This window comes from Callospermophilus lateralis, unplaced genomic scaffold, assembly GCF_048772815.1.
Source record: "Callospermophilus lateralis isolate mCalLat2 unplaced genomic scaffold, mCalLat2.hap1 Scaffold_63, whole genome shotgun sequence".
Classification (NCBI taxonomy): Eukaryota; Metazoa; Chordata; class Mammalia; order Rodentia; family Sciuridae; genus Callospermophilus; species Callospermophilus lateralis.
The window spans coordinates 5232638-5256634 of record NW_027514713.1 but is presented as its reverse complement, the minus strand read 5'-3'; the positions used below and the strand labels follow the sequence as shown (position 1 = coordinate 5256634).

At 35.7% G+C, this 23997-nt stretch overlaps 1 protein-coding gene across 1 annotated transcript; it reads left to right on the top strand.

Annotated features, from left to right (window-relative positions):
- The first annotated feature begins 10099 nt into the window (after positions 1–10099).
- On the top strand, positions 10100–10945 carry LOC143389465 (serine/threonine-protein phosphatase 2A 56 kDa regulatory subunit epsilon isoform). Its single transcript, XM_076842514.1, has one exon. The coding sequence runs from the start codon at positions 10128–10130 to the stop codon at positions 10845–10847; it is 720 nt and encodes a 239-aa protein (XP_076698629.1). The 5' UTR covers positions 10100–10127; the 3' UTR covers positions 10848–10945.
- Positions 10946–23997: the final 13052 nt, after the last annotated feature.

Sequence of the window (23997 nt, the reverse complement as noted above, 5' to 3'; positions counted from 1 at the left end):
ATCAGCGAAAGCCCGAATTCCTAAGCATTTGACAGGATGAAGCTGAGATGCCAAGAATTCACAGCAAGTCTTCTTCACATCCTATAACTGTAACTGACCAGCTGCTGGGAGAAGTACCTGCAACACACAAGGGAAGGTGCTTAGGCCACTGCTATTTTACCTGCTTCTCCAAAGGGCACAAGAAGTCCAGTCATCCACTCCCAAGTATTCCATAGAAAACAAATTTAACAATTATTTGCAAAAGTGGTAATGACTCTTCATTCTCTATAATTTCTAAGGAATCGTTCAAAGCTCTCGGCAGTCTCAAGAATATAAGATATCAGATCATATTATATTTATGGTTTGTTTGATAAGCATAAACAAAATGTTCCTGAATTTTTAAAAACACCCATTATTAGTAAGCTAGGAGGTGCTATCATTCAATAAAATGGTTTTGTTTGCTTAATGCAATGGTCCTGAGCTTCGGAATTTTGTGAGTAAGAGGTGTACCCAGACAAAGCCACATTTTTCAGAAGGCCTGCTCTTCCACTGTCTGAATAATACAACAAACTGCTTTTCATAGGGGGTAGAACAACTTTATTTAGCCATTTTTTAAGAGTGCATTTTAATTATACAGAAAATGTGTTTCACTGAGGCACACCCATACATGTATATAGCATACTTTGATCATAATTACAAGGGTACAATAATTTAAAATTCAACATGAATCTCTAGTTACAAACAATTTCTCTAGAATGTAATACATTACTGAAATAAAAATCATAAGTAGTAATTGCCTAATAACGTTTAAATTCATATTTGTATTCCAACAACTCCAAGCAATTTTATATCAATTATCAGTTGTTTTGTAGAATTTAAGTACTATCCTCACTATAAATACTACAACTAAGATTATACTTCTTTACAAACAGATCAATAATGGAGCCATTTTTTTCTTATAAGTGAATGAGGAGAGCACTATTTTAAGGACCAGATTTGAAAATCAAATTGAGAAAAACTTCATTTAAAAAGGTATTGAATGCCAGGCACAGTGGCTCAGCAGTTAAGTAAAGTCCTAAGCAATTTTGCAAGATCCTGTCTCAAAAATAAAAAAGGGCTCAGGAGGTAGCACAGTGACTAAGCACCCCTGGATTCAATCCCTGGTTCAAAAAACAATAGTAATAAAATAAAATAAAAAGAAAGTAAGTTACTGAATACCTACAATTCTTTCAAAAAGGCCACTCCCGGGCAAAATCAACTATTTAACAATGGTCAATTTTAGAAAAGATATTAGCATAAAAAAACCTTCTAAGTTCCTTCAGGAGTTACTTTAATATATATTCCACTCTGTAGTCCAAAGAAAATAATTAGAGGAAACAGTAGTTGATGAATACCTTTTACGATTTTCCTAAATCTATGTAATAAGATATAAATTTGTAAAGAATGATAGTATGCATATGTCTTTCTATATCACCAACTACCTGTATTTTCTTAAATGAAACACAGACACTTTCACTCTGGGATCTAGAAGCCCTGGGTGTGTCTGCTGAACACAACCAAATATTAATGAATAGAACTAATGACCAAGAGTGTGATGCTTTGTATTTTAACCCAACTCTATAAACTACTAATAGTTTTCTCTAAAAAAGGAAAATAGTAACTATAAACTGCCTTTTTCTTTGAAGAAAAATAAAGTATAAATAATGTGGTTATAGTCAAACCTTTTGCACACTATGGAGTGTGCTTCATTATGTTATGAGAATGAATCTCCATGGAAGACTTTTAATTTGTTGATAATTTTCAAATTAGAGGTTTTTCTATGATGGTATAATTGTGCTCTAAAGCAACATAAAGCACATTCCAAGATGCTTAATAGCACAGTCATTTAATTCAGTAAACACATATAGTTTGGAAAGTGGTCTTCGGCATAATACTCAGTGTGTGAAATTTACATAAATGGTAAAGATCACTCATCTAATCAGCACTTTCCCAGGGACAAAAGAGTGTAGTTCAGTAGTATTCAAAGTTGTTTGGTAACACAGAAAAACAGGGAGGAAAAAGTGGTTGAGCAGAAACAGGCCTGCTTACACAATGCTGGTGGGAGTGTATCTTGGGTCAACTTCCATGAAGAACAATTTGTCTGCTTCAATCAAATTACAAATTAACACAATATTTGATTCAAAAATTTAACCTACAGATACACTAACATGCAAAATTTTGTATGTGCAGATATTTTTATTACAGCATTACTTTAGTATTAATAGAGAAGCTAGGGAAAAGCCTGACTCATAAAGAGACTGGTTAAAAAACTAAAACCATCTATTCAGTGGAATACTTGGTAGTTATTCAAATGAAGAAATTATACAAATGGGATAGTCGATAAGATCTATTCTTTTTTTTTTTGTACCAGAGATTTAACCAAAGGGCTTACCCACTGACTCAGATCCACCGAGTCACATCCTCACTTTTCATTTATAGACAAGGTCTCACTAAGTTGCTCAGAGCCTTGCTAAGTTGCTGATGCTAGTTTCCAACTTTTTATCCTCCTATCTCAGGTTCTGAATTGCTAGAATTACAATGCAATATATTTTTAAGTATTAAAAAAAACAGTAATTAGTACATATTATGCTAACACATGATATATATTCACATTTACATAAATGCCATCTAAAAAAAGCAGCTAGAACAGGTTTTTAAATATTTATTTCCCTTCACTGTTTTCAACGTCATCATTACAAAGTCCAGATCTACCTTAGAGGAGATCAAAACTCATAAAATCATAGAATCTCAGATCTGGAAAGGACCAATATAAGTCCAATATAAAAGTTATTTCATCAGTGGGCTGTGCAGCTAGAAACATATAATTTTTATTGATGGCAGTGATGAGAGAAATGGTTCCATGCTTGGCAAATCATACGTTAAACTTATAAACTGGGCCAAATGTATAAAAAGTGCTTATTTCTATTTTTCTTTTGTCAATAGATCCTTTCAAAATGAGTGAGTTTTATGATGTAATTTTACTAGCACTAGACTATTTAGCTTACATAATTACATACAGTTTCAAAAACAATCACTAATTGGTCCAACTTGCTAAACATGACATTTGGTGACCAGCAGTCACTCATAAATGAAAACAGGAAAGTAGTCAGGGCCTCACGAATGACCTTGCTTATTTTGTGGATTAGTCCTACAGCCAGTTAAAACAAAAAATAATGAAGGATACTCAGACTTTAGATGAAACATATTCCATGATCAAAACTACTCAGACAGCTGGCAACCTGTGAACTGGGTACTTTAGAATTAAATCAATTTTCCCAATAAACTGTTTTGGAAACCAAACTCATGAGGAGTTAAATGCTTTGTCCAAGTCAAACAGCTGGCCATTGAAACCTATGGATACAATTAGATTGGCCAACTCCTTAGTCAGTTATAATACCTTCCACTCAATATTTAGGTGCAGAAGGAAGGTACTTGTGCAAATTTCTAAATATCTAATATTCTTTTCATCATAGTAATAAAGACAGCAACCACTTCAATAATGCATTCTTTTTTGCTTCCATTTACTGAGTAATTACTGTATCAAGTATGGAGCTAAACATTCCTCTGGAGGTTTGGAAAAGTTGGTTGACTTGCCTAAGGTCACGTACTTGGAATGGAACAGGTCAAGCCTCCTACGTGAGCAGTATTAACCAAGACAGGTACAACTATTTCAGAAGGCACACAGACCTTGTGTTCGTGGCTATGAATATAAGAGGAATATATTTTAAAAGTTACCTTTCACTTTTTTAATAATATAAATATTCTTTCCTAAATAAATTTATTTAAATAAAAATGAAGTCAATGTAGAGAAAAACATTAAATATTTAACAGTATTCATGGTACAGAATATAGCAAAATTCTAGAGGATGCACATAAATGATTGAAATTTGGAAAATGTTGATTTAGAAAATGAGATTTAATATTCTAATCTTTCCTATCTGATAACATGCTGATTCTGATGATTCACATAAAAGTGACAAATAAGAACATGCTTTTACCTGGGGTACTCTAACCCCAGGACTTATTTTCTACTGAAGTGACTAAAATATACTATTAATAAAAAAGTGGAAATACTTAGCAAAGCAAAGAGGTGATTTCTTAATTTGCTCTGGGTCACAAAAATATCTTGGGCATTGTCACTTCAAGATCCAACAAATAAATTTTCATCTTAAAAACTTATTTTTCTCAGTTTTCTAGGGCGAAGGAGCAGCTGAACTGTGATAATTCTTACATGAAGTAGATTACAGTTAAAATAAATGCACAATGAAAAATTTCCATTTATTTATACTTCACTAATATTAACTGTTGAGATTAATGATCTAAGACAATGAAGTATATTCTAAAACATATAAGAAAGAATAATTATAATTTTCTATATATTTGAATGTTAATCATAGAGTCTAAGAATCTCAGAGTGATTAAATACAATAGCACATTTATACAGGGAGAGCCACACTCCCAAAGCCAGAGGAAATGTAAAGTAGGTGACTCTCTGAGAGTCTCCACTCAGACCCTGCTGTTCTTACCATGGGCTCAGTCCCTTTCAAGTCACTATTAATAGCTTTGCTTCATTTCATTTGCTTCCCAGGACTAACACAACTGGAACGAACTGATCTTGTGTATTTGTTCCCATGTTTAGTGTTCATCTCCCTGCAAAGGAATATGTAACAGCAGGATCACATTTTATCCCCTGCTGTATCCCCAGGTCTATAGCAATACATAGATTTGGTGGACAAATACTTAATGATTTGGAAAATATTCTTCATAAATAAATCAACTTGAATGTAACTCATTTGTTACTTCAGGGGCATATAAATTTTAGGGCTAGGGATGTAGCTCAGTGATAGAGCACCTCATGCATGAGTTTCTGGGTTCAGTCCCCAGTACCAGATTTAAAAAAAAATGAAAGGGGTACAATTCTGGATGAATTCTGTGTCAGAATTACCAACACTCTATTTCCAGGAATGCATCTGTATGGAACACTTCTTGTGTCCTATATCAAATCCTCTCAGCCCTACCTCATGCTCTAGCTGCCATGGCCACCAGCAGGTTTGAGCAGACTTTGAGCAGACTTTGATCATCTTTGGGAAGATGTAATGCAATCCTTTGCCCCAGTCTCTGCCATACCTCTGTCCAGCTTCCTACCTGGGACTCTGGCACTAGGCACTCAGACCTGCACATCCAAAGCATGGAAAATAATGCTGAAGGACCAACCTCCACCAGTAAAGAATGGTCCACCATAGGTACATGTAAGACTGCACATGTGATACAACCATAAAAATGAAAAGTTGTTCTCCCTTTGTATATAATGAATTGAAATGCATTCTTCTATCATGTATAGCTAATTAGAACAACAAAAACAACAACAAAAACAAAAAAAGAATGGTCCAAAGGAAAAATAAAGACTTTTCCCTTTAATCCCTAAGCAGATAGTTCAGAGACACATTTAATACAGCTCCTCAAAAGGGAGAGTAAACACATCACACTTAGCTGTGGCTAGATCAATACCATACCTCTGAACTGGATTCCCTCCTTTCCAGTTCAAACCCCAACTCACTCATTCCTGGCTCCCTGGAAGTGCCCAAATAAACTAAGTACATAAGACTTGCTTTCAAAGGAACCCCCAATTATTGTACTGAGCAATAAATTAAACTGTGAATGTGGATATTTTAACTATAAGAATGTTAACTATGATGTTATTTACAATATCAAAAATTAAAAAGAATTTAAATGTCCAATAATGGCAGATAATGAAGCAAATTCTATAATGTCAATGAAACTGAATACTTTGCAGCTATTAAAAAACATTTGAAAAAAAATCATGATATTAAAAAAAATGGGGGCCAGGCACAGTGGTGCACATATAGAATCCCAGCTACTCAGGAAGCTGAAGCAAAGGACTACAAGCTCAAGGCTAGCCTCAACAACTTTGCAAGACCCAGTCTCAAAATAGAGCTAAGGATGTAGCTCAGTAGGTAATCCCTAACACCACAAAAAAAGTTTTAAAAGATTTGGTAGGGGGCTGGGATTGTGGCTCAGCAGTAGAGTGCTCGCCTAGCACGGGCAGGACCGTGGTTCAATCCTTAGCACCACATAAAAATAAAGGCTTCGTGAAGAAGCTATAAAAAAAAAAAAAGATTTTGTAGGCAAACATTTAATAACTTGGAAAATGTTCCTAACATACAGTTAAATATCACATAACATTTCAGTCAACAATAAGCTGCTTATAAGATGCTACCTGTACCATATAGCCAGGTATGTAGTAGGTATTTCATTCAGGTTTGTATAAGTACATTCTATGTTTTCACACTGATGAAATCATTTAATGACAAATTTCTCAAGATTATACCCCCAACGTTAAGCAATGAATGGCACTAATCAGCATAAAAAGCTAGTTTTTGAAAAGAATATTTAGTTTGATTCTTTTTTATTTATATTTTGGTAAAACACACAATACATAAACACAAGGATAATGCCAAGGGATATACTGCCATTGTTTGTAAGTATGATCTCTGGTTAGTGATAGAACAGAGTTTTTCTATTTACTTATTTTTTATTTATTTGCAAAATTTTTTCAGTGTTCTATAATGAATGTGTGCCATTTAAGTGATCACATCATTCAAAAGAAAGTCAGGAAGAAGCAAGGAATGACTTTCTACATCTGTAGAATTCTAGCCAAGGTAATAGTGGGTAAGGAGAGCTGTTAATGAGATGCAGCTCTCCAGTCACCAGAGGTTGCCTCACACTGGCCCATCCAGTGTACCAGGAGTCTTGCAGGCCTTTCATCATCAAGTTGTCCTACAATGTTTTGTAGGTCATTGAATAGGCTCTCCATATATTATTTGCATTCTTGTGAGAGCAGTTACCTTAAAATATCTAAAGAAATATGAAGTAGAAGAACATCATAACTAATTAAATAAAACTAACAAAGTGCTATCATTGGGTAAAATAGGGAAATTTTTTTCATTTAGATATGTTGATTTCCACCACATGAAGACAAATAAAAGGCTACATATTTCATACTCAGAAAATGCTTTCAGCACTGAACAAAGAAAGGGGGTAAAAAAGCCACCATGATTAAGGAAGATGACTAGAACACTAGACAAGGACGACGCCCAAGCCATACAATGAGCATCCATGTGACACTCGTACACAAACCAGCTGCACATTTTAAAGTAAGATGCTTTCATCCTCTTTCACATTGTTTGACAAGCCAAATTACACATAAGATATTTCGCTTAGACAAGTACATTCCTTCTGCTTGGCTATTAGGATCTGTAGTTTATTTTCAGCTTGGGCATTGACTCCATAGAGGGAAATAATTTATGTAGTAAGACTTAAATCCTGAGCCATGAGCTATCTGTTTATTAAGAAAAGACTACCAAGTGGCTGACTGCTCCATATATAAGGCTTGCAGATGTCTAAGAACACATGCAAACATGAAACCCATAGCTCAGTCTCTGTTTAACTTTGCTGTAAGTACACTGCTAAAAGGTGATTTTTATTAATTTGCCAGTCACTTTAAATCTATATCAAAGCACCTGTTTATTTAATGTGCCAGAAATGACCTAAAAACAAACAAGGAAACAATTGTCCAAAGGTCATTAGCAGAGGGAAGATACCAGTAACTTTGACTAGTATATACCTCCTTAATCTATACTCAGTACCCAATTTATGCCACCATAGCTCAGAAATAGTATAATAAATGGTTATAAGCCACAAAATCAAAAGTTTAATAGTATTACCTGACTGCTCTCACCTGGGGGAGTGGCAATACACAAAAGAAGGAGGAAGAGGTTCCTTCCTCTTTCTGGAATACAGGGCTGGCCTAGTTTTGAAATAGAAAGTATCAGTCCCTGACATCTTACCATCTCCTTATCCACACTTCTGCCTCTCAAGACTACGCCTCAGCTACCAGGAACCAGCCCCTCTGCTCTCTGCACCCAACTATGATTCTCCATCCAGATCTGATCTGTCTTTCTTTTGTGAATGCTAAGTATTTCTCCTCCCAACACACTTAACTGAGCTCCATCTCTTGGGATAGCTGCTGCCAGCAGAATTTAAAAAAACAAAACAAAACAAAGAAAAAAAAACAAAACTCTTATTAGCTCACATTATAGTTAATAATGCATGGCCTTCCAAAACAAATTCCTTCCAGAGGTATTCAAAGTTTTAAGAGAGGCTGACTCTGAAGCAGAATTTACCTGCAACAGAGAGAATTTCCAACAGTATAATCAATGAAGTACAAAGGCAAAGAGATTACAGAAAGAAGAAATTTGGAGGTAATATAACCTTCAGGCAGTCTGAAAGACATCTCTCCTAATTCATCCATTTTACAGCTGCTACTTCCATCATTTTTAACCCAAGGTTTCTCTTAAAACTTCAACTTTCTTGACATTGGCTCAAAAGGATAATGAAGACAGCACACCTACCTTGCAGAATTGTGGAAAAACTTAAATATAAATTGCTCAACCATTTACCAGAGCATCCATTATGTAACCCTATAACACACTACCTCTAATTCAGAACTTTTCCCCCTTGGACTTGATAGAGCACTCACAATGGAATACTGAGATTTAACTCCCTCTGTCACAAGATGATGTTCAACCCCAGATCATTCACAACATAGTGGCTTTCTGTTTTGATCAAATATTCCCAAACATAAAAGATAAAATCATGGGCTGGGGTTGTAGCTCAGTGGTGGAGTGTTTGCCTAACATGTGTGAGGTACTGGGTTTGATCCTCAGCACCCATAAAAATAAATAAAATAAAGGTCCATCAACAACTAAAGAAAAAAAACTTTTTTAAAAGATAAAATCATAATTTTACAAAATGTGCCGAAGTAACTGACTATGTAAAAGTAAGAAAATTAATATAAATAAAAACAATGAGAGCAGTTTATAACTGATTGGGTAAAATACGGGAAAAATTTTCATTTAGATATGTTGATTTTCAACACATGAAGACAAATGAAAGGCTACATATTTTATACTCAGAAAATGCTTTTGGTGGGTGGGGTTGTGGCTCAGCAGTAGAGCACTTGCCTAGCATGTGTGAGGCCCTGGGGTGGATCCTCACACCAAGTGAAAATAAATAAATAAAATAAAGGTATTATGTCAACTACAACTAAAAAAATAAATATTTTTTCAAAAATGCTTTGGTAATGAACAAAGAAATGGGGTAAAAAAGCCACCACTGATTAAGGAAGAGACTAGAACACTCTGCCACAGTGCTACAACCCCAGCCCATAATTTTATCTTTTATGATAGGAATATTTGATCAAAACAGAAAGACACTGTGTTGTGAATGATCTGGGATTGAACATCATCTTGTGAGGGAGGGAGTTAAAACTCAGTATTCCATTGTGAGTGCTCTGTCAAGTCCAAGGGGAAAAAGTCCTGACTTAGATAAAGGTAGTATGCTATAGGGTCACATAATGAATGCTCTTGTAAATGGCTGAGCAACTTTTAAGGTTTTCCACAACTCTTCAAAGTACGTGTGCTGTCTTCATAATCCATTTGAGCCAATGTCAAGGAAGTTGAAGTTTTAAAAGAAACCTTGGGTTAAAAATGATGGAAGGAACAGTTGTGAAATGAATAATGTAGGAGAGATGACCTTTAATACAATTTTAAAAAATTTTTTATCAGTAATAATACGTCTTTTCAAGTCAAGATATAATATACCTTCCTCCCTCCCTTCCCCCCCTCCCCATGTCGCCGCCGCCGCCGCCGCCGATGGGTTTGGGGCTACGAGCTGAGGCGCCGCCCGCCGGGAATGTGAGCGAGGAGCCACCGTCGGAGCCGCAATGGGGTCGGTGCCGATTTGATGGGAAGGGCCCGCGGGGGAGGATCGTGAGGCCACCGCCGCTGCCGCCGGAGCGCTGAGGTTCCGGTCCGGCCCTGAGGCCTAGAAGCACCGCCACCGCGGAACCGGAGGGACGCCGCACCGGACAGCCGTCGCCCCGGGCTCCCCGCAGCTGCCCGGACCTCCCTCCCCCCTGCACCTCCCGGTTCCACCGCTCGCCCCCTCCGCGGCCCCTTCGCCCTTCTCCTGCCCCTCCAAACCACAGATCATCTTTGGATTCTTCCCCAGAAGCTTCAAGTAGGGATATGTCCTCAGCACCAACTACTCCTCCATCAGTGGATAAAGTAGACGGATTTTCTCGGAAATCCGTCAGAAAAGCCAGACAGAAGAGGTCACAAAGTTCCTCACAGTTTAGGTCTCAAGGCAAGCCTATTGAATTAACACCTCTGCCACTGCTAAAAGACGTTCCAACCTCAGAGCAGCCTGAACTGTTCCTAAAGAAGCTTCAGCAGTGCTGTGTCATTTTTTACTTCATGGACACGCTATCTGATCTTAAAATGAAAGAATACAAGCGCTCCACTCTTAATGAACTGGTGGACTACATTACAATAAGCAGAGGCTGTTTGACAGAGCAGACTTACCCTGAAGTAGTTAGAATGGTATCTTGCAATATATTCAGAACTCTCCCTCCTAGTGACAGCAATGAATTTGATCCAGAAGAAGATGAACCTACCCTTGAGGCATCGTGGCCACATTTACAGCTTGTTTATGAATTTTTCATACGATTTTTGGAAAGCCAAGAATTTCAACCCAGCATTGCCAAAAAATACATAGATCAGAAATTTGTATTACAGCTTTTGGAGCTATTTGACAGTGAAGACCCTCGGGAACGAGACTACTTAAAAACAGTTCTATACAGAATTTATGGCAAGTTTCTTGGTCTTAGAGCATTTATCCGAAAACAGATTAACAATATTTTTCTAAGGTTTGTTTATGAAACAGAACACTTCAATGGTGTAGCTTAACTTCTGGAAATATTAGGAAGTATTATCAATGGCTTTGCTTTACCTCTTAAGGCAGAACACAAACAGTTTCTGGTGAAAGTGTTGATCCCTTTACACACTGTCAGGAGCTTATAACTCTTCCACTCCCAGTTGGCATATTGTATAGTCCAGTTTCTGGAGAAAGATCCTTCACTCACAGAACCAGTTATTAGGGGATTAATGAAATTTTGGCCTAAAACATGCAGTCAAAAAGAGGTCATGTTCCTTGGGGAGCTGGAAGAAATTTTGCATGTGATTGAACCTTCACAATTTGTTAAAATTCAAGAACCTTTGTTTAAACAAATTGCCAAGTGTGTATCTAGTCCCCATTTTCAGGTGGCAGAAAGGGCACTCTATTATTGGAATAATGAATACATCATGAGTTTGATAGAAGAAAACTCTAATGTCATCCTTCCCATCATGTTTTCCAGTCTTTATAGGATTTCAAAAGAATATTGGAATCCGGCTATTGTGGCGTTAGTGTACAATGTGTTGAAGGCATTTATGGAAATGAACAGCACCATGTTTGATAAGCTGACAGCCACATACAAGTCAGATCGTCAGCGTGAGAAAAAGAAAGAAAAAGAGTGTGAAGAATTATGGAAAAAATGGGAGTTTATGGAAATTATGGAAAATTATGGAAAAAATGCTTGTTCTTCCAACCATTGTTTGCAAAGATTGACAAAAGTCAATTCATTGCACAGAATGAGTGAGGTGAGTCTCTGCTCTGCAGTTCAAAACAGGAGGTAAAAGGGCCCCCAAAGTGAGTTTAAGACATGACCTACCTGACATAATCCTAAAAACAGAAGAAAACATAAATTCAGAGAGAACCATACCCACATAATCTCATTTGACAGAATCAAATTCATAAGAGGAACAGAGGACATAGGCAAATCTAAAGGGATTTGACTATATTTTCTTTTTCTAAATTGCTATTAATGTCTCCCACAATTATAGAGTTCTGGATCTCCTCAGTTACTACTTTATCATTACCTTCAACCTACAATGCATGAGGCACACTGAATTTACCCTCATACTCATGTACTTATCACTTATTTTTTTCTCTAGAAATGCATATGTATATGAATATATTTTTCCCACATTTCCAAGATTCCACCATGAAAATTTCTGTGATATCACTTCCCTGAAATGCATTTTCATTATTTCATGTCAGTTCATCTAAGGATTCTATATCATGTCTTGCAAAAGATGAGACAACTCTAAGTCCACTCTTACTTGACGATTTATAAACTATAATTAAAGGTCAACCTCAGTACCTCCACAGAACTTAAGGGTCATTCACGTTTCTCATTCATAGTGCTTTATTTTTTAAGTAGGTAGCAGAAATTTTATTTTGAAGAAGAGTAAGTGATTTAAAGCCATTCAGTGTACTTCAGAGGATCTCAAAAACCTATGGTTGTGGTTCTTAAACAACATTACCAGTGAAAGATCTGGATTACACTCCAGGTTGGACACTGATACTATGCTTCCATGGGAAATGGTTTCTTGGTTGTGAATATTGTCTTTCCCTTTCTCCTATAGTCTTGGAAATGTGTAGATTGTATGAACTTTTAGAATCACTATTTTCAACACACTTAGAATGGACTCATTTGATAATAGAAGACATCTATATTGTGAAAAAAAAGACCCTTCTCAAAGCCCTAAAGAAGTGATAAAATAATCTTTGGAAAAAATAATAGTCATCCATTAGATTATTTTTAAAAAATACTAAGAATAATTTTAGTTAGTAATACATCACTGTACTAGGAAAAGTGATATGAATGCAAATTTAATTTTTAAAGTTGTTTCTGATTACTACAAAGAGAGTATAAAAATCTGGGTACATGGGCTAGAGTTGTGTCTGAGTTGTAGACTACTCTGCTAGCATGTGCAAAGCACTGAGTTTGATTCTCAGAAAAACATATAAAGAGGGTTTTTTTTATTTTTTAAATACAAGATAGTGAAATGCATCGCAATTCTTATTACACATATAGAACAATTTTTCATACCTCTGTTTGTATATAAACAATGCTCATATCAATTCCTGTCTTCATATATGTACTTTATCTTTTTTAAAGAGAGAGAGAGAAAAAAAATTTAATATTTTTCTTTTTTAGTGTTCGGCGGACACAACATCTTTGTTTGTATGTGGTGCTGAGGATCGAACTCCGGCCGCACGCATGCCAGGTGAGTAGACTACCACATAAGCCGCATCACCATTCCCATATATGTACTTTAGATAATAATGTCTATCACATTTCACAATCCTTGCTAATCTTTACACAACACTCCTACACTGGCTACTTCATATAAACTTGCCTCAGGGATTTAATGCATTAATCAAATAGATTTTATTCAGCCTATGCAGTGCTGTTGGAATGGCTATTATAAAAATCTAAAATTGTCATGTACAGTGGCATATGCCTAAAATTTTAGAATCTATGGAAAATGACACAGGAGAATTGTTAGTACAAAGACAGCCTCAGTAACATAACAAGGCTACAATCAACTTAATGAGAGCCTGTCTCAAAATATAACATGAAAAAGAATGTGGATGTATCTCAGTGGTATGCACCTCTGGGTTCAATACTCAGCACCAAACCATACAAAACCAAGCAAATATCTCATAATTAACAGGGATTCCACGATACACAAATATGTAAAAAATGTTGGTGACAATATAAATTTAATAAATATATTTTTATAAAGTGTTAAGGTTCTTTAAAAGCTCCATATAAAAATGCCACATAATCCACTTGTAATAATTTGGGGTAGCAGTGCAAAATCGTACATGCCTGTACTCCCAGTGGCTTAGGAGAATAAGAGTTAGAAAACCAGGGATTCATTCTTAAGTTAAAGTCCAGCCTCAAGAACTTGCCAAGGTCCTAAGAAAATCAGTAAAACCCTCTCTCAAAAATAAATAAATAAATAAAAATGTTGGAGACTGGGTATGTAGCACACTGGTAAAGTGCCCTGGGGTTAATCTCTAGTATTTAAATAAATTAGAAAATATAAATAATAATTCTTGGCCAAAAAAAGACATACAATCTAGTAATAATAACTCTGGGTATATATGTAAAAAATTAGAAATCCTTTTGCTAAATATATTGCCACACATCTATTTTTATTGTACCTTTATTCACAGTATCTAATAAAAGAAAACAAATAAAGTATCTTTTAGATAGAAAGTATATCAGAAAATGTCTTCCCACTGCAAAGCATCCAATTTGTCCATCCCTTCAAAAGCTAAACACTTAAAATTCAAACTTGTCCCTAGAAGGCAAGACTCAGAGAGTGGTGTTTTATAAATACTCCAAAAAATTTGGAATCTCTGGGAACCTTGTTTCAGATATTCTAAAACTCAGAACTAGGTCCTATGGGAGGTCAGAATGAGAACACAAGACATAATAAATTCTTTAATGGAGAATCTTAATTCAGACACTGACATAACCAAAAGCAGTGTTGGAGATTAAAAAATAGATTCTGTTTCACTGATTTCTGGGTTATGGATTCAAATCAAATATATATTAGAAAGAAAGTTAAGGCTACTGGTTAAAATCTACATAAAATAGATATTATAAATGTATCAGGGGCTGGGTGTGTTGGTGCAAGCCTGTAATCCCAGTTGCTGAAGAGGCCGAGGAAGAATTATCAAAAGTTCAAAGCCAGCCTTAGCAGAAGTGGGGTGCTAAGAAACTCAGTGAGATCCGGTCTCTAAAAAAAAAAAAAAAAAAAAAAAAAAAAAAATCCTGGGGATTTGTCTTAGTAGTCAAGTGTTCCTGAGTTCAATCTCCAATATCCCCCATAAAAAATGTACCAGGGGGCTGTGGCTGGGGCTTAGTGGAGCTCACTTGTCTGGCACATGTGAGGCACTAGAATCAATTCTCAGCTCCACATATAAGTAATTAAAATAGAAGGTCTATCAACAACTTTATATATATAGTACCAAGATATTGACATGGACTTTGATCTAATTTGTGTGTACTTTAGCCCTTAAGATTGATGTTGGTTGGGGCTGGGGATGTGGCTCACGTGGTGGCATGCTCGAGTGGCATGCATGCGGCCTGGATTCAATCCTCAGCACCACATATAAAGAAAGATGTTGTGTCTGCCAAAAAATGAAAAAATAAATATTAAAAAATTCTCTCTCTCTCCCTCTCTCTCTCTCTCTCACACACACACACACACACACACTCTCTCTTAAAAAAAAAAAAGATTGAAGTTGGCCAGGAATGGTGATACATTCTTGTTATATCAGCTGTTTACAAGACTGAGACATAAGGATCATGAATTCAAAACCAGTCTCATCAATGGTGAGGCACTAAGCAACTCAGCGAAACCCTGTCTCTAAGTAAAATACAAAATAGGGGTAGGGATGTGGCTCAGTGATAGAGTGCCCCTGACTTCAATCCCTGGTCTGCCACCCCCCCCAAAAATGGGGCTGAGTAAATAGCTCAGCTTGTAGAGTGCTTGCCTTCTAAGCATGAGGCCCTGGGTTCAATCCCCAGTACAGAGAGAGAGAGAGAGAGAGAGAGAGAGAGAGAGATTGAAATTGCATGTAATTTAAATTCAAGTTAGTCCCACTTTTATTTTTTCCTGCCACACCAGAATAAAAGAGTTTCCTGAAATATTTGGAATGTTTCTGTGGGTTATTTATTTATTTTTTCTATTTACTTATTTTTATGTGGTGCTGAGATCGAACCCAGGACCTTGCACGTGCTAGGTGGGTGCTTTATCACTGAGCCACAATCCCAGATTGTCTGACCATAAATAAATAAATAAACAAATTAATAAATACATAAACCCTCAATTGATGACCCTTTACAGTTTTTAAAAATCCTTAATTGGGACACATAAACTTCATTTAGGAGAGATTCATTCTTTTTAATGTCACCTAATTTTATTCTGCTTTCTTCTCATGAGAAAATCTCAGAATGATAAATTTAGATCTTGTAAAAATGCCCTCCAGTTCTTGAAGAATGACATTATAAATGATGCATACCTTTGCAATAAAACATGGGAAAATAATGATCAATAATGCTGAATGTGGAGTTTTGAGATGAACCAAAATTTCTCAGTTTGCCAATTGAATCTGGGTGCTTGTCTCATAAATTTTGAAGAAAAAAAATCTATTTAAGCAAGAAGAAATAGAACACCCACCATGTGGTATGAGGAATGATACCAGAAAAAAAAAAACTCATTTTTTTTGTACCATCTTAGAAGTTTACAGATAGTTTTGGGCAGAACAGGTAGCATAATGCATTTAGAATAGGCTTTGGAAAAGGCATCCTGACTATCATATGGGTTCACTTTCATTCTTTCTGTGACCCATCCTTTTTTTCTTCATATTCAATCAGGAATCACCCCTGGGACAAAGGACTTTGTTGAAGGCTTCAAGGCCTTTTACAGTTGAAATATGCCTTAATGGTGCTCATTACCATCATTCAGTTAGCCACCAGGTGTGTTTGAGTGAGGCCCATTATCCACATTACATGGTCATTATACTATCTATTCTATTTTATACTTATTCCCTGTGAAAAGAGAACCCAGATTTGCATATGTGAACAGAGAGCTAGAAAACTAGGGGTTTACTCTGAGACCTATGGAGAGCTAAACTGAAGTTCTGGATTTCAGATTTTTGTTTTGGATTTGAGATACTGCTTCTGCTACATTTAAAAATCTCAGGACTCATGAAGAGAATGAGTTAAAAGCCAGCATCTTCAAATTTGTGAGGCCCTAAGAAATTCAAAGGGACCCTGTCTCTAAATAAAAATATTAAAAAAGGGGTGGGAATGTGAATCAGTGGATGAACACCTCTGGGTTGAATTTCTGGTGCCAAAACAACAACAACAACAACACACACACAAATAATAATAATAAACAAATAAACAAACAAACCCTCATGAGTAACAAGCCCTAAAATTAAGAGCTTCTCTCATGCATGAATTCAATAAATGGATTTGGAGTTCTCTCTTGATAATTATCTCAGTCTTCACCATGCAATCTGGAGACATGCTGGACTCATGGCACATGGAATCCCACAAAGGGCTTTAGAAAGAAGGTGAAAACACCATACAATTATGGAACAAAATGCCCAGGTTTTCAACTGCTGATCTAAGCCTCACTAGACTAGTCAGAGGGAGGTGAAGGCTAAGACACCACAGAGAGTCCCTCTGGCCACAAGACTGTGGAGAGAAACAGGAAGAGTCCCTAGCCATGACTGCCAGTTTCCACCATTGCCACTCCTGTCAGCTTTAAGCCACCTTCCTAAGCAGTCTCAATATAACAAGGCACACGTACCATTTCCTGGCTCTCAAGGTTCTCAGCATTCTCCCTGTGGTTTGTTTTCTGATTCTGCATAGCACAGACACCTGGGCTCCAGATCCAGGACAGAAGCCTACAAAAAGATTGAAAAAATGGCGGGTTCCAGACACGAAGGGAACAGAAGATTGTGGAAGCCCTCCCTCTTGTCACTGGCTGCCTGAGGATTGGACAGTTCTCACCTAAGTGACTGATTGGTCAAGGCTTCAGGCACTGCCTCCAACCTGAGCCAAGTGGGCACAGAATCAAAGTCTAAATGACAGGCTGCTCCATTGTCATTGTTAACTGACTACAGATCAGGGCTGAGAATATAGCTTAGTCAGTAGAGTGCTTGTTTTGCTGATATAAGGCCATGGATTCAATCCCTGCACTACACGCACACACTCTCCCCTCCCCAACCCCCCCCAAAAAAGATTAAGGACTTTGGGGACTAGGGTTATGGATCAATGGTAGAGAACTTCCCTAGCATGCATGAGGTACTGGGTTGAATATGAAGCACCGCATTAAAAAGCCACCCAAGAGGGGGATGTGGCTCAAGTGCTAGCATACTCGCTTGTAATGCGGGTGGCCCAGGTTTGATCCTCAGCACCATATACAAGCAAAGAAGTTGTGTCCGCCAAAAACTAAAAATAAATATTAAAAAAAGCCAACAAACAAACTACTAATGATACTGTGTCCATCTACAACAAAAAGTATTCAAGAAAGAAAAAGATTGTGTATTGGACTTGTGCACCCTCACTACAGAACTCATAACCACTTTTTATAAATAATATATACATATATGTCTTTAGACAATGTATAAATTTCACCTGTGATGTCTTTTCAAGTAACTTATATTACAGGTATGCTTTACAACCTGAAATCCTCTTCACCTCTCCTTCTCCTTCTCCTTCTCCTTCTCCTTCTCCTTCTCCTTCTCCTTCTCCTTCTCCTTCTCCTTCTTCTTTGCCTGTTAATTGCATTAAATGCCTCTGTATGGGGTTCTTTTAAGGCAAAGTTTTCTTCCAATAATAGGACCTAGCCCAGAGAGAAATGTATTGACACTTATAACTGTTTATAAGGTTAAAGAAATTTGTGAATAAATATGTATATATATATTTATGAAAATGATATCACAATTACTTTAATATATATATTTTTTTAATTTTTTCTATTCTTTGTCTCATAAAAAAAAAAGTTTGAACTTTAAACTCTTTAGCAATGTTCTTATATCCCCTACCCCAAAAAAGTGACTCACAAGTATAATTCAAATTATTGAGGCTCATAAATTTTTTATCTTTTATTTTAACTAGTGAAGTCTAAAGATTTTCTTTTTATTTTCACCTTTAAATGAAGCACACTTTTATAGCTTTCTTGTTGTTTAACTGACCTTTAATATTCTGCAATTTTTACCCCCATTCTGATCACTTTGGACTATTGATGTTTTCATGGAGGGGATCGCAAAGTGTTCATGAACAAGGTAGGAAATGGATATAGTAAGATATAAGGCTGGTAATTGCTGAGTATGTAGATTTTGCTATACAAAATAAGTATTGGTGGATGATATGGGGGTAGGGAGAAAAAGAGCAATGAAAAAAAAAGAAGAAAAACTTGAACAATAGAGGGGTTCACATGCTACAAGTCTACAATGATAGCGTGAATATAGAGGGTAGTGTTCTTGGAAGCAGCAATAAAATTTGAGGGAAAGAAAAAGGTAATATTTTGCACAGTTCCCAAGTGAGAGAGCCAGGTGAATGGGTTCTGTGTTCAACTCTTCCCACCTAGGAGTGGAATTTATAGTTCATAGGGTATGTCTCAGTAAGTAGTAAAACACCATTTCTATGTACCTTTACACTTTTTCATGGCTACAAGCTGACTTTGACAATTCCAGTCACATTACATCTTTGCACTTATTAGCTATTCATTAATTAATTCATTCATTACATTATTTATTTGTTTTTGATTAATTCACTTTTTTTAGTTGTCATTGTTTTTACATTACTGGTGATTACATAATTGCATAAATATTCTGAATGTTGACTTTTGGTTAAATATTGTTTTATGTGTTTATTCATACATTTATTTTTCATTGAAATGTTTTTCCTTTGCCAAGCCTGATTTATATTATACCTCAATCTTCATTTATGAAGAATAGATAAAATCACATTATTCCAAAAAACTCAAGGATTTAACATCTTTGCAGAATCCTAATCACCTGCTAAAGTTGACCCAGTCTGGGTCATCTAAAAGCTGTGTCAAAACTCCTCTTTTTTCTTATATACACTTTAATAAAGGATTTCTCTCTCACTTTTATATTTGGAGAGTAGACTAACTTCCCAAGCAGTAGTTAATAACCTAGATGAGTTTTCCAACTAGCTCACTATTACTTTAAAATTGTTTACAACCTTGACACTAACAGTGTCACTGATTACTTTTTTTAATTTTTGCAAGATATCTCTCTCTCTCTCTCTCTCTCTCTCTCTCTCTCATATTACAAATTGAAATCAGATATGCTTTTTTACTAAGAAACACTCCCAGCCTTTAATAAAATATTCTACAAAGAAAAAGGGTTCACTGATTATCTTAGAGCCCCACTAAGTTGCTGAGGCTGGCTGACTTTAATCTAATGTTATAGAAGTATGATATATATATACACGAGAGAGAGAGAGAGAGAGAGAGAGAGAGAGAGAGAGAGAGAAAGAAAGAGAGTAGTGTTCATTTGACTCTTTCTCCTGGGGACTGTGCCAGAATTACCTTCTTCTTTCACTTCTACCTTATTTCTGCCTCCAAAGAAACTACCCTTTTCCCTCATACTTCATTGATCCACCATTAGACATTTTAAATCTGAACTCTTGAGCTGCTCATTCTTTCCCTCTTTTCTTCACAGCACTTTTTCTCTACCTGTACCTATTCCACCAATACTTATTCATGAATACTCACTACTACATACACAGTATCCACCAATGTCACAACCTGACCTATCCCTGTTCTGCTTTTTCCATGGATCACTTTTAGATTCCCTCCACCCAGATATCAATAGTCCAGAGTAAGGTCAGGTAAGGGTGTTATATATGTAGGTTTTTAAATGTCATTTACATAACAATGAGCCTATTAAAATTGGGATTTATTTTGTCTTAGTTTAAAAAATAAAATTTACAGACTGCACTGTTATACTCAATTGTTTAAAATGCATTTATCTCAATAATTTGGAAAAAGTAATTCTATAAAAAGGAGAATAAAGAAAAGAACATAATACATAAAATTGACAATTGATGGAGTAGATATTGCTGTTATTTCATCATGAAAATATATATATATATTCATATATTTATATATATATATTCATATATTTATACATATATATATATATATATATATATATATATATGAAATACTCCTCACCAAGCAGCTTAGACCTGTAGAAATTATTGTGTGTACAATGACAGCATACAAGTATGTGATAGCATAAGACTAGAGCTATACTTGTCAATACAGTAGAAATCTGTGGCCTAGGAGGAAAGACGAGGTGATTCAGAAAAATAAAAATAATAAAGTTTGAGAAAAAAATGGTTTCTGGAGCCCAGAAAGATTTCTGGTTTAATTAGAGTACAAAATACCACATAAGTATTATACTGAAGTTACATCTGTTAAATACATCACATGTATAATGGTTTTCAAAGAAAATATGTAGAAATTATTACAAACTAAATAAAAATTTACAAAAGCACATAAAATAGCATGTGTGTAAATAAAACTAATCATTACAAAGACAACTATTTTAACTCAATTTAATATATAATATTTTCCTATCAAAATTTTAGCATGTTTTTCTTTAAATACAAAAAGAGAGCTGGTCCTGTTGGTGCACAATTGTAATCCCAGTACCTTGGGAGGTGTATTGTGAGCTCAAAGCCAGCATCAGAAAAAGTGAGACCCTAAGTAACTCAGTGAGATACTGTGTCTAAATGTCATACAAAATATGTTTGGGGATGTGGCTCAATTCCCCTGAGTTTAATTCCAAGTATCAAATAAAAGAAAAGAAAAGAATGGACCAAAAAAATTATCTTAGAAATAAAATATATGTAAAATACCCCAAAACCTTTAATAAAAATCAAATAATATATTTATTGTTATGAGACACATTTAATGTATATTATGAAACTATATTGAAATAATACAGACCAATATATTATAATATAAATCAAATCTGAAATCATATGTAGATCAATAGTATTGTTAAGAGCAATAGAAAGGCATATGTAAAACCAACCATATGAAAAACAACATTAGAAGTGAATGAATGAATCTATCCGACCTAAAGTTAGAATTGGGACATAGAGGCAAAGTTCACTGTTAGAGTGTGTGTGCAGAATGTGCAAGATAGTCAGTTCCAAACTTAGCAACACTATAAAAAGCAAATATTAACAGGGAATGATGTTGAAAATAAAGCAGCATATTAAATGAGACACTCTCCCTCCATCTATAGATAAATTTAAGGAAAAAACTACTGTGATTATTTCTTTGGCAAAATCATGAATGAGTAGAGAGATTTAGATACACTGGATACTAGTCCAGTCTTAAGAAATGTACCATATGTGGGACAAAATTCCCAACTACCATAATCACCTGCAGTGAGCAGAAATGTGAGAGAGGGGCTGAGGATGTAGCTCAGTTTTTAGAGTGCTTGCCTTGTATGCACAAGGCCTGGGTTCAATCTCTAGCACCACAAAAAAAAAAAGAAGGAAATATGAAAGAAATGATACAAAAAAATGGTGATATCTAGGAGCCATAAAATTTTTCACAAGTGCTTCATCAGCTGTGACCAAGACACAAAATTACCCAAATATCAAAGCAGTCAATTTATCTCAAAAAAAAAATCTGCCAGCATATTTTCCCAATTGCTGTTGCTGACAGATGAAGTTCACTCTAGCTTGTATTATAGGCAAAATAGGGAGGAATCCAGTAAACTACTCTTAACTTGAGTAAGATTTTAGCACTTCCAGAATCCTGCCCCAACCCTGATATACTAGTAATAAGGCCAGAAATACCAATTCCTCCTAGAAAAATTTATTGGTTTTTTTTTTTTTTTGTGGGTGTGTGTATGTGTGTATTGAATGTTTCACATTTAACATATTTTGTTTATGTTACTATGTCCCTGATACACTAGTAATAATGCCAGAACTACCAATTGCTCCTAGAAAGTTTTTTTTTGTGTGTGTATTTGTGGATGTGTGTGTCGATGTATGTACTGAATATCTCAACTGTAACATATTTTATTTACCTTACTATGTCCTGAAGTTCCAAACTCTAGAACAAAAGGTGATTGAGCTTATGTAAATCTCTGTAGATTTCAAACAAATGAATTTACATTCTTTTCCCAGCACTTTTATGAACTGTGATACCAAACAGCTGTTCAAAAAGGAGCTTAACAAACAATGATTCTGTTTATTCCAACAAATCTATATAGAATAGTCCTGCATTGGCTACTTCATATAAACTTTCCTCAGGGATAAAATGCATCAGTCAAAGAGATTTTCTGTAGCCTGGGCAGTGTTGTTGAAAAGGTTATTATAATAATCTGAAAGAGCTAGGTGTGGTGGCCAATATACTAGAGGCTGGAGAGGCAAGTCAGGAGGATTGTGATTTGAAAGACAGCCTTAACAACATAGAAAGGCTACAAACAACTTATTCAGAGATGAGTGATATATCACCCGTCTCAAAAAAAAGGACTGGAAACATAACTCAGTGGTAAGCACCCACGGATTTCAATTCCTAGCACCAAACCACACCAAACTAAACAAATATCTGAAAGATAGTAGGGACTCCAGAGTATAGGTGTATATGCATAGATAAAAATTTTGGTTACAATATAAAGTTAATAAATATACTTTTGAAAAAACTATCATGGTTCTTTTTTTTAAAAGAGAAAGCGAGAGAGGGGGGAGAGAGAGAGAGAGAGAGAGAGAGAGAGAGAGAGAGAGAGAGAGAATTTTAAAATTTATTTATTCATTTTAGTTTTCGGCAGACACAACATCTTTATTTGTACATGGTGCTGAGGATAAAACCCAGTGCCACATGAATACCAGGCAAGTGCACTACCACTTGAGCCACATTCCCAGCCCCTATCATGGTTCTAAGAGCTCAAAATAAAAATGCCATATAATCCACTAATGATAATTTTTTTGAAGCAGGGTATCATTGTCAATGTCTGTACTCGCAGTGGCTTGGGAGGATGAAACAGGAGGAACTTAAAAACAGCCTCAGAAACTTGGCAATGGCTTAAGTGACTCAGTGATATCCTGTCTTATTAAAAAAATTAGGGATGTAACAAAGTGGTAAATTGCCTAAATAAGTACAAATAAATAACAATAACAATTCTTGGTTTAAAAAAATGCCCTATTACCCAGTAATTATAATTCTGGATAAATATCTAAAGAAATTGGAACACTTTTGTTAAAGATATTACTTCACTTCCATTTTTATTGTAGGTTTATTCACAGTATCTAATAAAAGGAAGCCAATGAAGTGCCTTTTAGATGCAAGGTATTGATGAAAAGGTTTCTTCCAGCTGCAGATCATCCATCTACTTGCCTTAAAGTCTGCATACTTATAATTCAAACTTCTCCCTAAAAGGCAAGACTCAGATACGGATTCTTCTGAGTACTCCAAGAAATTTTGATACCTCTGGACAAATTCTGTAAGACTTTTCCAAAACTAAGAAATAGGTAAATTTTGGAGTTTAAAATGTGGACAACATACAGTAAATTCCTCAAGGGGGAATTTTAATTCAGACACTGTGATAAGGTGTCTGGTCTGGGGAAGAAAGAGGAAG